The 20,767-nt window shown below is 42.8% G+C and overlaps 1 protein-coding gene across 1 annotated transcript; it reads right to left on the bottom strand.

Annotated features, from left to right (window-relative positions):
- Window positions 1-923: 923 nt before the first annotated feature.
- Window positions 924-20,043, bottom strand: RNF34 (ring finger protein 34). Its single transcript, XM_045777317.2, has 6 exons — window positions 19,903-20,043; window positions 8,188-8,406; window positions 6,167-6,574; window positions 4,606-4,710; window positions 4,130-4,331; window positions 924-1,889 (listed from the first exon to the last, which is right to left on the bottom strand). Exons 1-6 carry the CDS (start codon window positions 19,906-19,908, stop codon window positions 1,699-1,701), a joined length of 1,131 nt encoding a protein of 376 aa, XP_045633273.1. The 5' UTR covers window positions 19,909-20,043; the 3' UTR covers window positions 924-1,698.
- Window positions 20,044-20,767: the final 724 nt, after the last annotated feature.

Here is a 20,767-nt window from a genome sequence, read left to right as displayed (position 1 = left end):
ACCCTCAAAACCGGAAGACACGGGAAGGCATGCTTTTCTTCACAACAAGGGCAAACTTTCTCCGCTACAGCCAGGGGCAGACTATCTGCCTCCCTTGCTAAAATCTAAAGATTTACTGGCTGACTTCTGGATCCTGAGCACTTAAAGACGTGTGTGCTATTCACTGCAGACTCAAAAAATAAAACCCAACAGGGCTCAGTGGAGAAGTTGGACATTTCTTAAAAACATACCTGCCCACTACCAGTGGGAATGAGTCCACAGTGGGTTTCAACCAAAACACCATGCTCGTTGGAGTGAGATGTGAAAGTAAAGCGATTTCAGATCATTCATGTTCTAGGAACCGTTCTGCATAAGCCCATGGCAGGTTTTTCATTTACTGGGTGGTAGTGGAAGAGTTAAGAAAACATTAGCGTCAGAGCCAGGTTCACATTCTGACGTTAGCCACTTCCTTGTATCAAATATTTTATTATCGCTTTTTTTGGTAACAGCTCTATTAAGAGACCGTCACATACCAAATAATTCACCCACTTTTTAAGTAATCTCTACCCCCAACGTGGGGCTCGAACTCACGATCCTGAAATCAAGAGTCGTATGCCCTTACGACTGAGGCAGCCAAGTGTCCCAGCGACTTTCTAAGATTTTAGACAAGTTCTTTAATTTCTCAGAGGTTCACCATCTGTAAAGCAAGGCAACAGCGATTTCAGAATGTTGGAGAGAACTAGAAAGCACCCAGCACAATACCTGGTCACAGGAAAGAGCAAGTCCATCGTTAAGCTTACTGGCAGGTCAGCAGCCAAGGTAGATCACTGCAATCTTTGAAGGTGCTCCCGACTCTTGTGTAGAAGGTGGCCAGGCCAGGCACAGATACCCATTCGTGCTGTACCCAAGTGAATTAGGAACTGACTAGGACAATGTAAGCAAAAGCAGTTCTTAAAATCTAATTTTATTCCTAAGGTTCAAATTAGCTAGCGGTAGCGCTAAAAATACACTTTCACTATACAAAACAGTGTAAACTGATTACACATTAATAAAGAATTTAACACACACACTTCTCTAACGAAAGAAGCTAGATGCAGCTCTTGCTCTAAAAGGCTGTACCTGAACAGAAATGGACATGTTGAGTCTAAGGCCCTGGCAAGTTGACTGCAGAATGTCGGCTGTTCCCAATTATGTTTAAACGCAGAAATAGCAACAATGTGGTAACTTACATTCATCAAATAGTAGCATTGAAAATCTACATGACTAATAAAGTGAACATTCAGAGGGGCCACTGCTCAGTGTGCACCATGTCGGCCACTTGTGGACAGTGATCTCATCCAAAGACAACAGAAGTTTCAAACATCTGCGTAGTTTAAGTTAAAAATAGGATGAAGGAGAAATAAGAGAACAGGATAAATGTTCTCCAAAGAGAACAGTAGCTGATGCTGTAAGCAGTCTGACTTCATCAGCGATTAGTGATCACGGACATGGGATGAAGCCCCGCAGGACCTGGGAATCGGCACATCCACGGGCTGGCAGGCGCATGGCACAGGCCAACGTCACCACCACGTAGGAGGAATCTTTCTGTCCCATTAGTAGTGAAAATAATTTCTAAAAATAGTTTCAGCCTTTGAACAGTAAGTTTCCAGTCGCTTCTGTACACTGAAATGTCTGGGATCGAGCTTGGGGGCGAGTGTGCCGTCAGGAGGAGCCTGGGCTTCAGGACTTGAACACATGCACGGCGCGCACCACGTACTGCCGGCAGATGGGACACTCGCTCATGCGCTTGCCACACTTGGTGCAGGTGACCATGTGCCCGCACTCGAGCAGGACACAGTCGATGATGGCGTCCATGCAGATACGGCACAGGCGGTCATCTTCCTCATCCTGCAGCTGCAGCCGCTCGCCATCTGAAAGGCAACAGAGAGCTGGGGCTGCGGGCACAGCGCTGCCTGACGGGGCTGGGCCCCGGATGAGCCCGGTGTCGTAAGAGAAATAATCCAGCTTCTCTGCACCTCGGTTCCCTCCACTAGAAATAGCAGTAATAACAATGCCTACACTTTGTAGAGTTTTGTGAAGAAAAAAATGAAAAATGGTTAGCTTAGGGCCAGGTATGAAGGCCCAACAAATGTTACTTATTTCTATTTTATAGCTGTAATTCAAAGTTTACGTGATAAGGATAGATTACTTCTGTTAGTGAAAATGAAGAAACCCAAGGTTGTCCTATACATGGGCCTCAGAGCACATGACTGGAATTTCCAACCCAACTGTGTGGCCTTGGGAAAAGTTAGTCTCCAGAGCTTCATCTCGGTAGGAAGAGCTTTAAAAGTTATGAAGAGTCGTACATCAAGTAGCCCGTACTTGTGGGAAAGTTTAGAAGTATCTCTGAAAAACCAGTTGGAGTCTGTCTAACTGTAAACAGATGGGCCATTCTGGCTCTGTGGCCCAGATTTAGGTTCTGAGAAGATCCAAGCTCTGAATAAGAAAGGTGATAAATGAGTTTAAAAAGTTCATCTCAGCCTAAGATTTGGCCCTAGAGCTATAGACATTGAGGCTTCCCTTTTCACAGGTCGTAGAGGGAACAGATGGGAATATATCATGAATACAGTCAGAAAGAGCAGGAATTCAACCCTGAAGGGCCAACAGCCTCTGGATTTAAAAGAAATGACAATGCCATGTCAAGAGATTCTTGTAAACCAGGGACTGGGGAGAAAGGATTCATGGGATAAGACAATGGATGAGCCAGTGGAGAAGACACTAGAGGGCTCCTGAGTAAACCAGAGTCTAGGCTGTGGTCCCCTCTCCTGCACGGAAGTTTCCTTTCAACTCTTACAAGTTCTGAGCATGAAGCGGAGGAGCCAGGGTCTGTCAAGGCTATTACGTAAGGCTACTGGGGTGAATCTTAACATAAGGGACTGAAGCCAGTCAAACTAGGGAAGACTCCAGCTCTGCTCAAAACAAAAGAAGTATTCCACGAGCCTGGAGATTGGACCAGGGATAGAGTAAGCAGTGAGTTAACTGAAAAAGGCACTTTGGCAAACGTGCATGTCTCGGCCTCCTCTACCATAAACCCCAGGAGGGTGGGAATGGCTATGCACAACCAGTGCACGCTGTACACAGTTGTACACGCTCTACACTCTAAGCAAACAGACTTCTCCCCTCGCTGCCAGAACACCATTTCCCAGCCACAGCCTGGCACCTCTGAAGGCTCTGAGGGTCAAGATTCCTGTGTCTACCCTTGTGGCATCATCTTAGAAATAGGTATGCCAAAATACTTCCTGCATATTCTGGACATAAAACTGTATCAATAATTGCTGTATTATAACCAGATTTAAAGAAAAAAAACTCAAGGTGATAAAAGTTAAAGACAGGAGGACCATTTAGATAAGAACATAATAGGGCACCTGGGCGGCTCAGTCGGTTGAGTGTCTGCCTTTGGCTCAGGTCGTGATCCTGGAGTCCTGGGATGGACCCGCATGGGGCTTCCTGCTCAGTGGGGAGTCTGCTTTTCCCTCTCCCTCTACCCCTCCCCCTGTTCCTTCTCTCTCTCTCTCTCTCAAAACAAATAAAAAAAAAAATAGATAGGAACATATTTGTCTGAACACCACTGAAATCTTTTTTCTTGTCTATAAATGCTCTGTGATTTGGCCCTGTTACCGACTAAGGATTTCTGCCCCATGCCTCATCAATAGATTGGGAATTCTTAACCTCAGCTCTTCCCAATTTACACAGAAACCTAATACTTGATGCTAAGAACTACTTAACTTCTTGGCTCTAGGGAATTTTTTTTTTCCAGTGAGGATTTAAAAGCTACAATTGAGATAACCAAAGTATTGGCCTGCCAGAAGGGTTAGTGAGAAAACGTGCATTTTTATAGAGACAAGGAATTTCATTAGAGTTCTAACAAATTATGGCAAAGAAAACCAGACTGAACAAATGATGACCTAACTCACTTGGCAATGGCAGTCTCACAGCCAACATCACATAATAAACATACTACTTAACAGATCAACAGATTCCTATATCTAATCCATTCAATAAAAGGATACATAATTTTCTCAAAAAATTTGACTTCACTGTGATAGAAACAGCCCAATTTTAAAAGCCAAAGAAGGATAGTATAGGGGGAAGAAAGAAAAAGGAAACCTACATGACTTTTGGTTTTCTTCGTTCTCTTTGTATAACCGGTTTACTTTCTCTACCAGCTCCCATTTTTCACAACAGCCCGAATAGTTGACAAAATTGCGAGCCAGGATCTCCTTCAGCTGGCGCACACTCATTCCTTCCACATCTTCAAGGCTTGACAGGTCGGACAGCGAAGCTCTTACTCGCTTCTTAGAGAGGCCAGGCGTCTGCGATCACAGAGGGCTTCCATTAGCTCTGTTCCTGCAAAGGCAGGCCTCCCACAGCAAGGACAATTGCACACTCCCCTTGCCCTCTAATCACTACTGGCCCTGGATATTCTTCCCAGACTTCTCCTCCGGTCTGGAAATGTTTTGTACATTACGCTACATTCACACCGGAAGAAACATCCTGTGCTAATCTAGCAAAACAAGTCCACAGAGGCGCTTGCCCTGCCTGCCAGGCTGGCACGTCGAGGAAAGCCAGTTTTACAGAAGCACTCACCCGCTCCTCCAAATTTTCTTCATCATCGTCATCGTCGTCGTCATCATCATCATCATCTTCATCATCCTCCTCTTCTGTGTTTGCTGAAGCTATTTCACTTTGTACCTACACACACCGATCTGATTAGGTCAGGGATCCTATTCTCCCAACAGTATCAGCCCTGTTTGTCAATATTTAACACTGGAGAAAACCCTTCCATATAACCTCCCCAAGCATGACCCCAGCACCTGGCATATTCCACAATGACCTCAGACCTGGAGTGCTGCTGCCCTTCCCAAAGAGCTGGGTCCTCCATGATTTCATAGACAGCTTACCTTCCATTAAGCTATCTCAAAAGCCAAATTCCTACGTGTGTGTGAATTCGTAAAACCTGAGTATTAACTCCCTCAGAAAGGTCCCATCATGAAATGCCACAGCCGTCAGTGTACGCAACCTCTCTGCTTCGCCATCAAAGGACCTCTACCCAGAGCCTCGAAGATACACACAGAAGCTAAAGCTCTAAGTGCAGCCCAGCTGATGTGAAAGACGCCAATCCTACTACACCGTACCTAGACTGAGTCCAAAGAATGCTTTCTAGACTTCTTCACTCACAGCTGATGCTAGTTCTAGTTTTCAGAAATTCCTCAACGATCAGAGGTACTCTTCTCTACCAAGAACAGAAAGACTTTCAACTTGGGTTATGTACCTTCTTCCGCATCTTTCTCTTCAGATTCTGACCACAGCTCTACGATAGTCTAGGTCAGTTCCCAATCTCAAATATTCCACCCCACTGGTTCACAAGCATCCAAAGACCAACACCTTCCAAGAATGGTCATTTACCCAAAAGTGGCACAAAAGCAGATGTGTCTTGTATCATTGTTATGCCGGCTCTTATCTGGGAAAACAATAGAACTCCTAGGTTGGACTTCTCTAATTTATGACTATTTAGAAGGCAACTAGACCAGATTTCCCTCTGCTTTTAACTGCTTTCTTCAGGGAAGAGAATTAAATGTGGAGAGAATTGTTCAAAACAATCCATTCAGCATTTCGGTATCATTCATACATATAAACTGAATTATTAATTACAAGCCCTTGCATGTTATTCAATCAGGATGCCCAAGGACCTCACTGGGACAATATTCTGCCCTGGCATTTCTTTGAAATTAGTAGATAATCACATTCTTTGATTAATTCAGATGGCTTTTTCCCATTATCTAAATTAGAACAATTTTACTGTAGCAAGGCAACTGGGCATTAGGTTAGCTTACACTATTATGTCCACGGTCACTGATAAATAGTCCTGCAAACATTTATACACTACTTTTCACAGTCATTACCTCAACAGTTAGTACTTAACCTATAAGAAAACGGAAGTAACTAAAGTCGAGAGCCTGATGAGCTTCAGACAGTTGACGTGGGGGCTACCCAGCACCGAGGCTCAGAGACTCACAGCAGGAAAGCCTGCACAGAGTTCAGCAGCGTGTGGAACCTCTGCTCCCAGAGGGGGTCCTGGAGCCCCAAAGCCCCACCCTATAAGGCCAACTAGTGGTGCCAGGCCCTTGGTGTAATTATACCCTCGTACCTGTGCCAGCGCCCCAGATCCTAAGGTCCGGTCTCCACCCAGAAGGTCTCCCTGAAATGAAGACATGGTAGCAGAAGGGGCTGTATAGTTTGAAAAAAAAGAATGTGTAAAAAAACTAGAATTCTGGGATCGTGAAGAATTCAGGCTGCTCGTGTCCAGGTCATCCTCAGCGCCCAGCCCATGGTGGCAGAGTACCAAATCTACCAAGTCTTCTTTCTCTCGACAGGTATCGATCGGGATGTTTCGAAGAATGAGATACTGCCGAAGATCCTTGACTTTTAGTCGCATTAACTGAGGGCGCCGAAAGGCCGTCTCCTGTAATAAGTGACACGTGGAGCATCTGCGGAGATTCTCTTGTAAGACCGAACAAACGGAGCAAAAATCCTTCTTGCAGTCACAACACACATGCTGAAGAAACAGGAAGAAAAGAAGCAGATAGAGGCCATTGTGAAACCACTAGCGTTCTTTTTGCCTTCTATTAAAATTCAATTATAGTTCTTCTGAAGTCTCCCATGGCACCTGGCTACTCTCATAGCCACTTTCATGTTCCAAAAGCCAAGAAAATCAAAACACTCACTGCTGAGGCAGTTTGGATTCACAGAAGTTCAAATACAGCCCTTTAAGAAAAACATATACTCTTGTGTTAATGAATTAAAACCTTTCCACCCCTTGGTGCAAACATGTAATTAGCAGAACAGAGAGGACTTGAACCACGTGGAGCAGAAAGCACAACCACAAACTCTTCCTACTCTTTTCCTTTGTAAACAATTTCCCCATTTAAAGAGAAGTTGAGGGGTAGGGGGAGAACACAGAGAGGGAAAGGGCAAGAGAAAGGCAAATTATCTCTCAAGGTCATTCAAAGCAAATAGAGGATCTCACTATTACAGTAATCTGTATCCTACTGAGCCTTAATCACATGCAAAGCCACTGCACTAGCAAAGCTTAAAGACGACACTAAGACGTGGTCCTTTCTGCTGGCTGCACTATTCCCACAAGCGAACACCTTGTTCCTTACGTATTTCGGAGGACTGAACTGATGACCAAAGACCATGAGATGGCCTCACAATATGAATGGTTCTCAGAAGAAATGACTCTTAGAGAAAATAACTATTTTAGCCCAAGTGTTTTATGCTGAATCTCTACACAGTGGTGGGTTATCTTACACTAGTTTCTTCACTTGGGTTAAGAACGTGGGTAGGGATATATTTTCTGAAACTTGAGGTCAGTTATAGTAAATCATCTCTGAACAAAACTGCAGACTAATTCAATCTCTTGTTCCGTAACAGAAGCATCATCAGGAAGAATCAAAGCAGACGGAGCTCAGAAGACAAGATGCCCAAGCAATGTGAGAACACCACCGCGCCAGAAAACTTGAGCAGTAAGACGGTCCCTTCAACTGAGTACTTTTTTTTTTCTTTTTCTTAAAGATTTTATTTATTTATTCGAGAGAGAGAGAAAATGAGCTGAGTACTCTTCTTTTTTTTTTTTTTTTAATTTTATTTATTTATTTGACAGAGATAGAGACAGCCAGCGAGAGAGGGAACACAAGCAGGGGGAGTGGGAGAGGAAGAAGCAGGCTCACAGCAGAGGAGCCTGATGTGGGGCTCGATCCCAGAACACCGGGATCACGCCCTGAGCCGAAGGCAGACGCTTAACCACTGTGCCACCCAGGCGCCCCGAGCTCAGTACTCTTCTAAACGGGCAATGGTTAATAAGAATTTTTGGCAATTTGGGGCGCCTGGGTGGCTTAGTGGGTTGAGCATCTGTCTGCCTTCGGCTCAGGTCACGATCCCCAGGGTCCTGGGATCGAGGCCCACATTGGGCTCCCTGATCAGCGGGGAGCCTGCATCTCCCTCTCCCTCTGCCTGCCACTCTGCCTACTTGTGATCTCTCTGTCAAATAAATAAAACCTTTTTTAAAAAAAGAATATTTGGTAATTTTAATAAAAAGAAATGATTCATTAGCATTCAACACAGAATCAAGAAATGTGTCTTCTGTATATAACATTTCATCCAACTCACCTTCTTTCTAAAGACTGAAAATGAAAGTCCACAGGCTTTGCAAACTATATTAGGCCCTTCCGTAGGTGCTGGTGGGTAAGTGGAAAAATCAGTGTTTGGTGCAAATCTGAATGGACCGGTGCCTCCTGCAAATCCTGACTGCTGGCCCCTGACAGCTCCAGTTCCCATGACTTCATTCAGCAGCCCACAGCATGAAGCCCACATAGACGTGGCACCCGCCTGGAAAGGAACACAAGACCACAGTTTAAAGCTAAGTGGAACCTGGGCTCTCTGGAAACTTCAGGAAATGCCATTCTGGAGAAGTACGTTTGCCCTAAATAACTTTGAGATTATTCTGAGGTAAAATTGATATACAATGAATTTTAGGTGTGATCACAAGTCTAGTTCCCATCTATCACCATACAATTGAGCCCCTTCACCCATTTCACCCCTCCTCTTATCCCTTTCCCCTCTAGTAATCAGCAATCTATTCTAGGAGTTTGTTCATTTGTTTTGTTTTTTAAATTCCACATATAAGTAAGATCATATAGTATTTGTCTCTCTTTGCCTGACTTATTTCACTTAGCATAATTCCCTCAAGGTCCATCTATGTTGTTACAAATGGCAAGATTTCCTTTTTGATGGTTGGGCAGTATTCCATTATATGTACCTACCACCTCTTCTTCCATTCATCCACTAAGGGACACTTAGGTTTTCATATCTTGGTTATTGTGAATAATGTTGCAGTGAACATAGGGGATGCATAGATCTTTCTGAATTAGTGTTTTCACATTCTTCAAATAAATACCCAAAGGGGAATAGCTAGATTATGGTAGTTCCACTTTTAAGTTTTCAGAGATCCTTCATATTGTTTTTCACAATGGCTGTACTAATTTACATTCCCACCAACGGCGTACAAGGGTTCCCTTTCCTCCACAACCTCGCCAACACATATTATTTCTTGTCTTTTTTTATAACAGCCATTCTAATAGGTGTGAGAGGACATCTCACTGTGGTTTTGAGAGATTATTCTTTGAAGCATCAAAATTTTAAGCTCTTTGGCTAGAGATAATATTCTGTATTTTCAGAGAGTATTTGGCAATGGGGAAACTGGTGACATCATTAAACAAAAGGAAAAGATACAATATGAACACAATTTTGTAAAAAAAAAAAAAAATCCACATACACTGAAACAGAGATATATGTGCATGTACACAGAGAAAAATGCCTGGATCGAAGGGTCCAGTCTACGCAACACATGGGATATGCTTAAACCAAAACAGCTGTTTGTTGCTTATCTGAAATTCAAACTTGACTGAGCACCCTGTCTTCTACCTGGCAACCTTCAACTGGTGACCACTGTACTAGACAGCACAGTTTTACAGGTTAAGGCAGATTTTTCCAGCTATCATTTAGCAAAAAGAATATAAATTCAAATTACTTAATTTCATTAAACTTCTGTTCTCTAATTTGTAGCCGTCCATAATAAACTATGGCATATATAAATTTTCTTTTGAAAAAAACGACTGGGAAAACATCAAAATGCCAACGTCTCCTTTTTTACTGCAGACTCAGAAACCGCATAACCAAACTGGTCAGAGGTATAGATGAAAATATATTTTCAATGAGTACTCAAGGTACTTTCTCATGCAAAGACATAAAAGCTATAGTATTTGGAACGAATGAGCTTTTACCCCTTGTCCTAATTGTTAAGCACATTCTAGACTCTAGATAATGTGATAGGTAATGGGAGTCCAGGTAGGTGAGATGTGATTAGTAAAAATGGTAACATATTTTATTATCTAACTCTATCAAACATTTACTATTTGTCCCACAAGCTCTTTAAAAATTTTTTTTAAAACCACCTTAAAAGGCTATTTAGAATGCTATAGAAGAATCAGGCTCTTCTTGCTACTTCCCACACATAATATGCTATATTAAATACAGGGAAAGAAGAAGGTAAAGCAATAAGAAACCACAACACAGGGTTCAAACAGTCTCAAGTATCAGGGTCACTGACTTGAGTATTACACAGCTTCACACCCTATAATTCTGGAGAAACAGTGATGCCTTTAAAAGTCAGGTTAAATTATAATTAATAGTTCATACCTTTAAATAAATATACACCTAGGCCTCTAGAGCCACGATATGTTTAAACATAAAAGCATGAAAATCCAGATTAAGTTCATTTAAAGTGAGCATTTTTTTGTGGTGAGCACAGCATAACGTATAGAGGTGTCAAGGCATTATATTATACACCTGAAGCTGACATAACATTGTATGTCAACTATACTTCAAGAAAATTTTTTTAAATTAATTTTTAAAAATGTGTTCTTTCAGCAAAAGATTCATCCTCAGAGCTTTAAACAATAAGCTCTTGGAGGGCATGGCTGACTCAGTCAATGGAGCATGTGACTCTGGATCTCAGGGTCATAAGTTCGAGCCCCACGTTGGAGTAGAGATTACTTTTTTTTTTTTTTAAAGATTTTATTTATTTATTTGACAGAGAGATAGCCAGCGAGAGAGGGAACACAGCAGGGGGAGTGGGAGAGGAGGAAGCAGGCTAGGATCCTAGCGGAAGAGCCTGATGTGGGACTCGATCCCAGATCGCCGGGATCACGCCCTGAGCCGAAGGCAGACGCTTAACGACTGCGCCACCCAGGCGCCCCTGGAGTAGAGATTACTTTAAGAATAAAACAAAACGAAACACAAAACAAAATCCCCATGAGCTCTTAAAACTGAAAATGTTTTTAAAAATTCAATTTGTGGGGTGCCTGGTAGCTCAGTCAGTTAAGCATCTGCCTTTGGCTCAGGTCATGATGGGGGGAGGGGGGCCCTGGGATTGAGCCCCACATCAGACTCCCTGCTCAGCCAGGAGTCTGCTTCTCCCTCTCCCTCTGCCCCTCCCCCCACTTGTGCTTGCACTCTCTCTCTCAAATAAAAAAAATCTCTAAAGAATAAAATAAAAATTCAATTTTCAGTACACCTGAAACTAATATAACACTGTTAATTATACTGGAATTAAAAATAAATAAAACAAAAGGTTTTTAAGTTTGCTGTTGGGGGAAAAATTCAACTTGTACGTATCATTTTCAGGGGCAAAATACCTCAACTGTAGAAAGTACCACTGGGATAAACTCTTCTTCATTCCAGGAGTTTAAAGTAGTAGCTTTTGGTGGGCTTCAGCTTCCTGCTGACCTAGGTACTGAACAGTTAGTTAAACAGCTGTGTTGGCTTTTATCCCCTTTCTGATTCCCAGTGATGCTGCCTCCGCAACAAAATGTAAGTTCCTTGCGAACATAACTCCCTTCTTCTACAGCACCTAGCTCCACTACCATGACTGATAAGAAAAGAACTGTGTAACAGCTTTATGTTACCTCTTTACAGGCAACGTACAATCAAATTTTGTGTGCTACCTAGAAAGACCCAATTGTGACTAGTTGAGAAAGTATTCAAGGTAAAAAGGATTCTGACCTAGGAGGCATACACCTAGGAGTATCTCAAATGATACTCCCTCTTAAAAGCACCGCTGTCACAGTTCGGTCTACCAGAAAGCAGTTTTACAATGAGAGTTAAGGAAGAATACACATTTCAAACTCTACTAATGAGCATAATCATTAAAATTCTAGGCCGAAAATATTCACAGCTCTAGTGAAGGGAAAAGAAGGCTTTATTTTGGGAAAACAGGCAGAAGCTCTATACAGGCATCAATATTGGAGAGTAACAATTTCATCCCATTCCTTGTTTCTATAAAGGGGTGGGAATTTCCTCTTCATTTCCCAGAAGGGAAAACAATGAAAAGAACACTCCTATCTTCTTTTGGCCATCTCATTACAAAATAAAACACAAAGCTCAAGCCAACCTCCGAAGTGTTGTCCCAGGCAAAAATATGTTGCTACAACCTAATATATGGCATAACCCAGCCAAAGACCATAGCAGACGGTAAGAGAAAATACCGAAAAGATCTACGTCTCAGCCTCATAAGATCTGTGAACTTAGACAAATCTCCCAATAAGAGAATACTTCTTAACATCACACTCCAGGGTAAACCTACGTATGTATACTGTTACCCTCTAACGATAGCATTTGCAATACTCCAGCCTTCTTCAAAGTTCAGAAATTTGAAATCGTGGAAGCCCCAGTCACTAGTTTGATTTGAAGTACCTTTCTTTCACATCCAGCATATTTTTCAAAATTAATTTCCATTTCCCCCTTGAGCCCCATGTTTTCTGGCACACCAGTGCTGAAATGAATGTGATTTCTTTAGTGATTCGACCTCCCGACTTCTTGGGAGCAGGTATTTTCAGTCCTGTACCACAGCGGCTGCCCCCAAGGTCTCTTGGCAGGAAATCGCACAGGACTGTGAAGTGGCCCAGAAAGTTGTGGTTGGACTCAACGAGGGAGCCTTAAAAAATCCTGATGCCTGGGTCCCACTCCAGAGATTCTGACTTACCTGGTCTGGGATATAACCTGAGGCACCAGAATTTTTTTTTTTTTTAAGATTTTATTTTTTTAAGTAATCTTCACCCCCAATGTGGGGCTCAAACTTATGACCCAGAGACCAAGAGTCACATGTTCCACTGACTGAGCCAGCCAGGTGCCCACAGAATATTTTTTTAAGTTCCCCACGTGATTTGAATTACAGTGGAGGTTAAAAGGTTAACAACTGCTCAGTTTAGGTGCTCTCTTCTTCCTGCCTACATGTTTTTAGCTGGAAAACCACTCAGCAGAGTGCTGATGAGAAGGGGCTGGGGTTACTTCTGAAGCCTGTGCCTCTACAGAGTTCCAGGACCAAGACGTTGGCCAAACACTCCTCACAACTTATCGACAATTTTTCCCTACAGGAGTGGGTCATGCCTCTAGTGTTTCTTCTCTCTCTATGGTCTTCCCTAATCCCTTCAGGAAGGCTTGGCTGAGTTTTTAATAAAATCATCTGATTCTTAAATTAGTTCCTTTCCACTTATTGGCCTGGAACTTTTGCTGAAATTGGTTCCTTCCTTCATTTTTAATTTATTCCCTCATTTTATTTACTCTTTGCTTTCTGGCCCTTTTTATTTCCTAACTTACTCCTCTACGTGTTTTGTGTGAAATCTCCAATACTAGGAGAAAGACAGCGATTTCTGGGACAAAAACCACCATCGTTCAAATTATATTTGTCCTTCATCTTCAAGTTGAAGAATCCACTCAGAAGATCAATCTCCCCAGGCCTGGTTGAGCTCCATCTCCTTGCCTCCCCTTTAGTAGGTTTCATCTTCCAGCATTTTCCTGTAAAGTCCCAATTTCCTAAATTTTTTCTGCATATCCCCTCAGGGCACAGGCATCCCTACCTCACAATCATCACCCTGACATTCACTTAATAATGCTTGAAGTGTCCTATACCAATCTTTCCCCTCTCTACTCTGTCCAAATTGTTACTACTTGACATGACAGTCCCAATTTTCAAGTGACAGAATCTATAAAAGCAATTGGGGAACTATTTCAGAGAGCACTGTCCCAACAGTTTACTGAATATGGCTCTTGAAGGGGTGTGGAGAGAACATGCCAGCTGATCCTCTGAGCTCTTGACTCTGCCTCTATTTCCTTGGAGCCCAGCTACCGTTATCTTGTAAGGTAATAGCCAAAAAGCTTCCCCCCCTTTTGCATTTTTCTTTTAAAAGCTTTAGAGACCCAGGTTCATGTTCTTTTCCTCTGTCCTCCCTATCCTTTAAGATCTCCCACCAGTTTAAGCAGCCTGCATTCCCTTCTTTGTATTTTACTCACTCTCTGTTCACCTTTTGGTGGTGAGATTGAAACATTTTCCAAACTACTCCATTTCCTCCTAGATTTTCTGAGCAGACCTAATTCCTAGACAGTACACAAGGCACAGCCATTTGGCTTCTAAATTCACAGTAAATTGAGTTGTTGCTCTAGCCTGATTCCAAGCACAAGATGAATGGTGACTCTGGCGTATTAAAAAAAAAAAAAAAAAAAAAAAGCTACCCTTCCATGAGTAAGGCCAAAGTCTGGATCTCTGAAAACTATAGCTATGATCTGGGCTTATGTGACTAACAATTCTAAATCCTACTTGGGACCATGCTGAGCCTGTAGCAGGACTCTACAGGCTAAACCACATGAATCTAAGAGGTTGGAAGGAACAATCTGTAAAGATGACTGCATTTCCTACCTTGACCATAAATGTAGTTCAAAATGGAGAAAAACTGAATAAGGCAACTATCTACCTATGCCTGGCACAAAACTGACTCAGGTAATTTAGCTGTTTTTGCAGTTTCTTTTCTTTCTTTTTTTTTTTTTAAGATTTTATTTATTTATTTGACAGAGATAGAGACAGCCAGCAAGAGAGGGAACACAAGCAAGGGGAGTGGGAGAGGAAGAAGCAGGCTCATAGCAGAGGAGCCTGATGTGGGGCTCGATCCCATAACGCCAGGATCACGCCCTGAGCCGAAGGCAGACACTTAACCACTGTGCCACCCAGGTGCCCCTGCAGTTTATTTTCTATCCACCAATGACTCGTGAAAATAAGTGATTTTCATAATAACCTAATCCCTTTCCTACATAGCACCTTAGGCCAAAATTGCTCCTGAATAATCATGGGAGATGGTCTGCCTGGCTTGCATTAGCTAAGAACAAGGTATCACATTAAACACATACATGGCCCACGGTAAGAAATCAAATTCTAAAGCCTCCTGTCCGGACTGGCCCAGACACCTAGATCTCCTCATGTTATTCTGGTATCCAATGCCAGTTCTTGTGTTTTTTTTCCAAAGCCAGTACACCAAGATTTTAGGGGGGCAGTAACTACCTTTTTTTCTATTCCCAATTTGAAACTAATTAAGAAATAATACAAACAGTAATTTAAGTGTTTGCTTTTTTACTCATACCAATTTGAAAGCATGCCTTTAGCTCTGCAGCCCATCAGTCTTGATAACAGACCAGTCATAGCAAAAATGACCAACAGCAGCTTACCATCTAGTTGACTAGAATGCTATCACCCCTGGGTAGTAAGGAGGGCACGTATTGCATGGTGCACTGGGTGTTATACACAACTAATGAATCATCGAGCCTTACATCGGAAACCGGGGATGTACTGTATGGTGACTAACATAATAAAAAATCATTAAAAAAAAAAAAAAGAATGCTATCACCCCATAGGAAGACAGATCTGAGAAGGTCCCAGAAAGTGCTGTTTGGCTCCTGTGCTAAAATTCACCAACATGAAAGTTCCTCTTCTTTCTCTTGTAGCATAAAGGCTGAAAGTGTTTGTACTATATTGTTTCTTCCTAGAGGATGAACTATAAAGGCTCTCCCCTCCATAGGAATATAAAGGAGGGAAGGGGAGTGTATTCACAAACCTAAAGAATTTGCGTGCGAGTGGGACTGAGTTTCCACTGCTATGACATTTATTTCTATGATACACCACCAATATTACAAGCACGCTCTCAGATTCCTCAGTCAGATTCACACAACGTAAGTCCACTCTGAATCACCATTTCAGTCAACAAAAGCTTCACTCCCCGCCACAATCATTCTGGCACAGTGCCAGTTTTCAAATGGCCTCAAGGTTCTATCATCTTTGCATGTGTGAGATCTAATATACCTTTAGAATCCCTGTCGGGGGTGGGGAATAATTCCAAAATGCTCAATTAAAAAAAGTTTGCCACAAATTTTGAATCCTATCCTAAACCACATCAGTATGTGATCCCTTTTAATGATTCCACCAAATATTATAGTAACCAGGTAAACTAGAATGGATAATAAGAAAAGCCATGCTGGGGCACCTGGTGGCTCAGTCAGTTGGTTAAGTGTCTGCCTTTGGTTCAGGTCATGATCCCAGGGTCCTGGGATGGAGCCTCACGTTGGGCTTTCTGCTCAGCGGGGAGCCTGCTTCTCCCTCTCCCTCTCCCTGCCACTGCCCCCATTTGTGCGCTTGTGTGCACAGTCTCACTCAAAAATGGATAAATAAAATCTTTAAAAAAAAAAAAAACCCATGCTTGTTTCCATGAAGATTAAATGACAATGAGAAAGTTGATGAATTTGAAAACAGTAGAAAACTAATGATCATATTCTAAATCATTTGTGTGTGTGTGTGTTTTTTAAAGTAAGCTCTACACTCAACAGGGGTTTGAACTCATGACTCTGAGATAAGAGTCACATGCTCTACCAACTGAGCCAGCTAGGTGCCCCCATATCATTTCCTTTGATTAAAACAGGTAAAGAGCAATAATAATAATGCCACATAAGAGTTACTTGCCATAACTCTAAATTAAATATAATACTGTATACAGTTATATTAAAGAAAAACCTCCAAATTTCAAATTCAAGAATATTGTCTTGGATGTTTCATGAAGCTACTAGGACTAGGCAGGAATTCAGTTCTTCCACTAATGAAAGCTTCCTTGGAGAATTCACTCATCATAGGTGTTATTTTCAACTCCAAACAACTGTGTTTGCTAAAACTCAATGTCCTTGTGTTAAACAACATGAAAAGAGGTTTCAAACCTTAGCACCAGTGATGTAAAAGAGTAAGTTTTACAGTTTAAATTTCAATTAAACTTTCCTAGAGAATTTAGGACTACCAGAAGAAACAAAGCAAAGCAGAAAAAAACAGTTGAGAAGTTGAGATAATTATCAAAAATCTTTAACCTATTTAGAGCCACTTGAGAAGCATATGCTCCTTAAAATGTGGAAGAATTTCTTATTGAAACTGCTGCTTCAACTGAAATAAAATTTGCAAGAAACTCTATACTTTTATTTATTTTTTTTTTTGAAACTCTACTTTTAAATTACCAAATAATCAGACCATATATCACAAAAGAGGAAATTCTACATCCTAAATGCTTTCTCTCATACAATCTGGACACTAAACAGACTGCAAAAACAAATTCTGATCTTAAAAATGCATATTTTTAGGGGCTCCTGGGTGCCTCAGTCATTAAGCGACTGCCTTCTGCTCAGGTCATGATCCTAGGGTCCTGGGATTGAGCCCTGCATCGGGCTCCCTGCTCAGTGGGAAACCTGCTTCTGCCTCTCCCACTCCCCCTGCTTGTGTTCCCTCTCTTGTGAGCTCTGTCAAATAAATATTTTTTTAAAAAAATGCATATTTTTAGGTAAGAAATTTGGCCAAATTGATGGATGGATTTTTATAGTAAGGTGTTCTGGAGATCATAAATGTTACCTTCCTCATATGTGGGTTTTGTTTTGTTTTCTTTTTCTTTCTTCTTCTTTTTTTTTTTTTTAAATAGTACACTTGGTTCTTAGCACCACTCCCCCACCTTTTAAGAGGAGAAAAAAACAAAAAGGAAATTATATCCAACACATTACTTTCTCCTTAATTTCTCATTTTGAGCTTGAAAGAATGAACATGTTTACTACAATCAGGGGTGAGATCAATATAAATATGGAAAAACAGGAAGGAGGATTAAATCAAAATAGGACACCAATTTGGATTTTAAAACCCCTTAGAGGGAATTAATTAGGTGCTACTCTAAGGTTAAACAGTTACTTGAGTCTTTGAGAGGTAAAACTTACTTCAAAACATCAGTTTCTAAACAAACAAGTTAAAGGAAGAAAGTAAATACCCATTCTACACATACTAAAATCAGCTACTCCTGGGTTTGAGTGAAGATGTAATTTTCTGATTGTTTAACTCTCAAAAGTAATTTTAATTCCCCTAAAAGAAGTACTTGCTTCAATGAACATTCACATGTTAGGATTCCATGGCATCAGGAATCACTGACCCTGCCCAGATGAGCATGGTAGTTTACAACTAATTTTAATTTTAAACAAAGTTAAATAATAAACAATAGCCCAAATCCTGTATTTCAGGAATCCACTTTCCATGAAAACATAAATGAAAAGCAGCTATCTACATAACAGTCCCCTTGCACAGAATGATGTCTATTTAGGTCTGCCTTTTTGCTTCATAAAGTATGTATCTTTTCTACATTTTCAACTACCACCAAACTTTGTTTCTAAAATGTCAACTCAGAAAGCAGTGTCTTCCCACTTAAACTGATTTTAAAGAACTTCATTAAAAATTTCAACACTGGGGATGCTTGGGTGGCTGAGTTGGTTTTGCCTCTGCCTTAGGCTCAGGTCATGATTCCAGGATCCTGGGATGGAGTCCCGCATTGGGCTCCTTGCTCAGCGGGGAGCCTGCTTCTCCCTCTGCCAGCTGCTCCCCCTGCTTGTGCTCTCACTCTCTCTGACAAATAAAATCCTTAAAAAATTTTTTATAAAAAAAAATTTCAACACTGGACCTGTCCCTGCTTCTCTCCTTCTACATCTAGTTCATTGACAGGTCACAAATTTAATACTAATCAAGATACTGACATTCTTTGAGGCTATATCCATATATATGTGTGTGTGTGTGTGTGTGTGTACACATATATGTATATAAAGATCCCTGTTTTGTTTCTGAATCTTGACACAGCAAGATGACGGTTTGCAGCAAAGAAAGCTAGTTTTAGATATTTTAATATCTAATATCTCCATACTTTAACACACAGTTCAAGAAGTTTCCTATTTCCAAAAATCTTGTTTCCTGAGGCCATAAATATCCTTTCTTGCTCCTGAGCGTTTTGTTTTTGATACCTTACATCATATTCTGCTTTGTAATGTGGTTACCTGAGAACGTCTTTTCTCTTGATTGGCAAACTCCTAAAAGGTGGGATCGTATTTTCAATTACTCCAACCCAGCAAGTCTCCCTCTTACTAACACACAGAAAACATTCAAGAAAATATTTGCTGAATTTCTCTAGCCACCTGACACTATCAATCTTCCGCAACAAATTCTGGAGGCTTTGTGAGGGTACAGTTCACTCTGTTATTTCCCTTACCCACAACAAGCATGCCTCTTCATAGGGATTAATGAAATCGTCTAGGTCTGAAAGAGTATCACCTTATGACTCACCCACTTGGTTTGAGTTCAGCAAATGAATCAATACCTGAATTGATTGTCGTACACAGAGCTCTTTAGAACTCTCAGAGATCAAGTTGAGAAAATCAGCTCCCAAAAGTAGGCCAGAATCTCCCCCTTCCCCCTTTTTTAAAACTTCTCACTCACTGATGCTCCCACGCTCTCACACCCACCTTGAAGAACTCAAGCTGTCAAATTACTTGCTGCGTACCTAGTGGCGATGGAGACACTTCTAGTTTGCTAGCGCTCTAGGTCACGGCCCCACTAATAAGCCTACGAAGAAATCCTTCAGCAGGGTGGGATCCCCGCCCGGAGGCATTTCTAACCTGTTAGCCTAGCCCCAGCCTCACGACTCCCCGCACTACTCTTCTTCCCTTCGTCCTGCAGACTCCGTCCTGCGACAGTTCCGTAGTGTTCCCGACATTTGGGTTAGTTCAAGGACTCGGGGCGGGAGAGGGCACGCTGTGGGCAAAGACATGGAGGGCTGAGGCGGGATCTAGGGGGTCTGCCTCAGGCCCCCAAGGAAGCGGACAGGGCCAGGAGCAAAGACGGCCCCACCAGGCTTGAGCGCGGGGAGCGCCCGGCCTCTCCCCCCTCCTCAGGCTCGCTGAAGGGAGGCGCTGTGGGAGCTGGAAAGGTCCCAGAGCCCAGGATCTCCGCTTTGGGCCGGTCAGGGCCCGGACGCCGGCCCGGGACGTCCCCCAGCGGAGCTCTCCGAGGTGCCAGCGGGGTGAACCGCTGAGGCTAAAGGAAGGCACTTCAGGCGCCCCGGCCAGTTAGGAGAGGCGAGGAGGAACTGCCCGGCCCCACCGGCCCCTCACCTTCATGGCCGCGACCGCCGCGTCTCGGTCGGCTCTGCCGAGGAACTAAGCACCATAGCAGCTCCTCGCACAACCGCCCTCCTGCCTTCTGGGCGGCGATTACGGCGCCTCCCGCGGCGACCGAGCGTCCCGACGTAGAGGCGTAGTCACGCCCGCCTCGCGCCCCCGGGAAGAGAGCCGAGCGGCGGCCGCGGCGGCCAATCCGAAGCCAACGCTCTGGGGGCTGGTCACCAGAGCCAATGAAGTAGCGGGAATGGGGCGGGGCCTTTGGCCTGCCGGGTAGGCGGAGGAAGACTCCGCTCCTTCCAGAGCCGAGATGGGCGGGTCTGGGCGTGGCGGGAGGGGTACCCAGGGACTGATTTCTTGGTGGGGGTCCCTGAGATGGCAGTCAGCGTTCCCTGAGGAACCTGCACGGTAGAGATTTAGCTTTGGGGCTAGGTGGTCGAGTTTCCAGGGCAGTGAAGGCAGGGAGGGGCGTGGTAAATTTGAAAACGCCGGTTGGTTTGAAGGCTTCTCTCTCTTTTTTATTTTTTAATAGTCGTCCGAACAGGGCCTCGGATTTCCTCCCGAGATGTTCAAGCCGCTCACACTCGGTAATGACCTTAGGTCTCCTCTCTGGAGGGTCGGGTGAGCAGCGGCAAGCTGCGCACTCTAAGACGCGGCTTTAATAACAAGGTTTTATTGAAAACACGTAAACCACGGTTCTCAAATCCCAGCTGCTCTTTTAGAGTGATGTTCAAAACAACCAAATCCTAATCTTAACACAACGAGGGGATTCGGATGAGCCCTTGGAATTGAATTTATGTAAGTAGGAAATTGAGGTTGTAAAATAAAGTATCGATTTCTTCAACCCGACTGGATGACT

This window comes from Ursus americanus, chromosome 30 (assembly GCF_024610735.1).
Source record: "Ursus americanus isolate L20-20 chromosome 30, mUrsAme1.1.p, whole genome shotgun sequence".
NCBI lineage: Eukaryota > Metazoa > Chordata > Mammalia > Carnivora > Ursidae > Ursus > Ursus americanus.
This window is presented reverse-complemented; position numbering and strand designations above follow the sequence as displayed.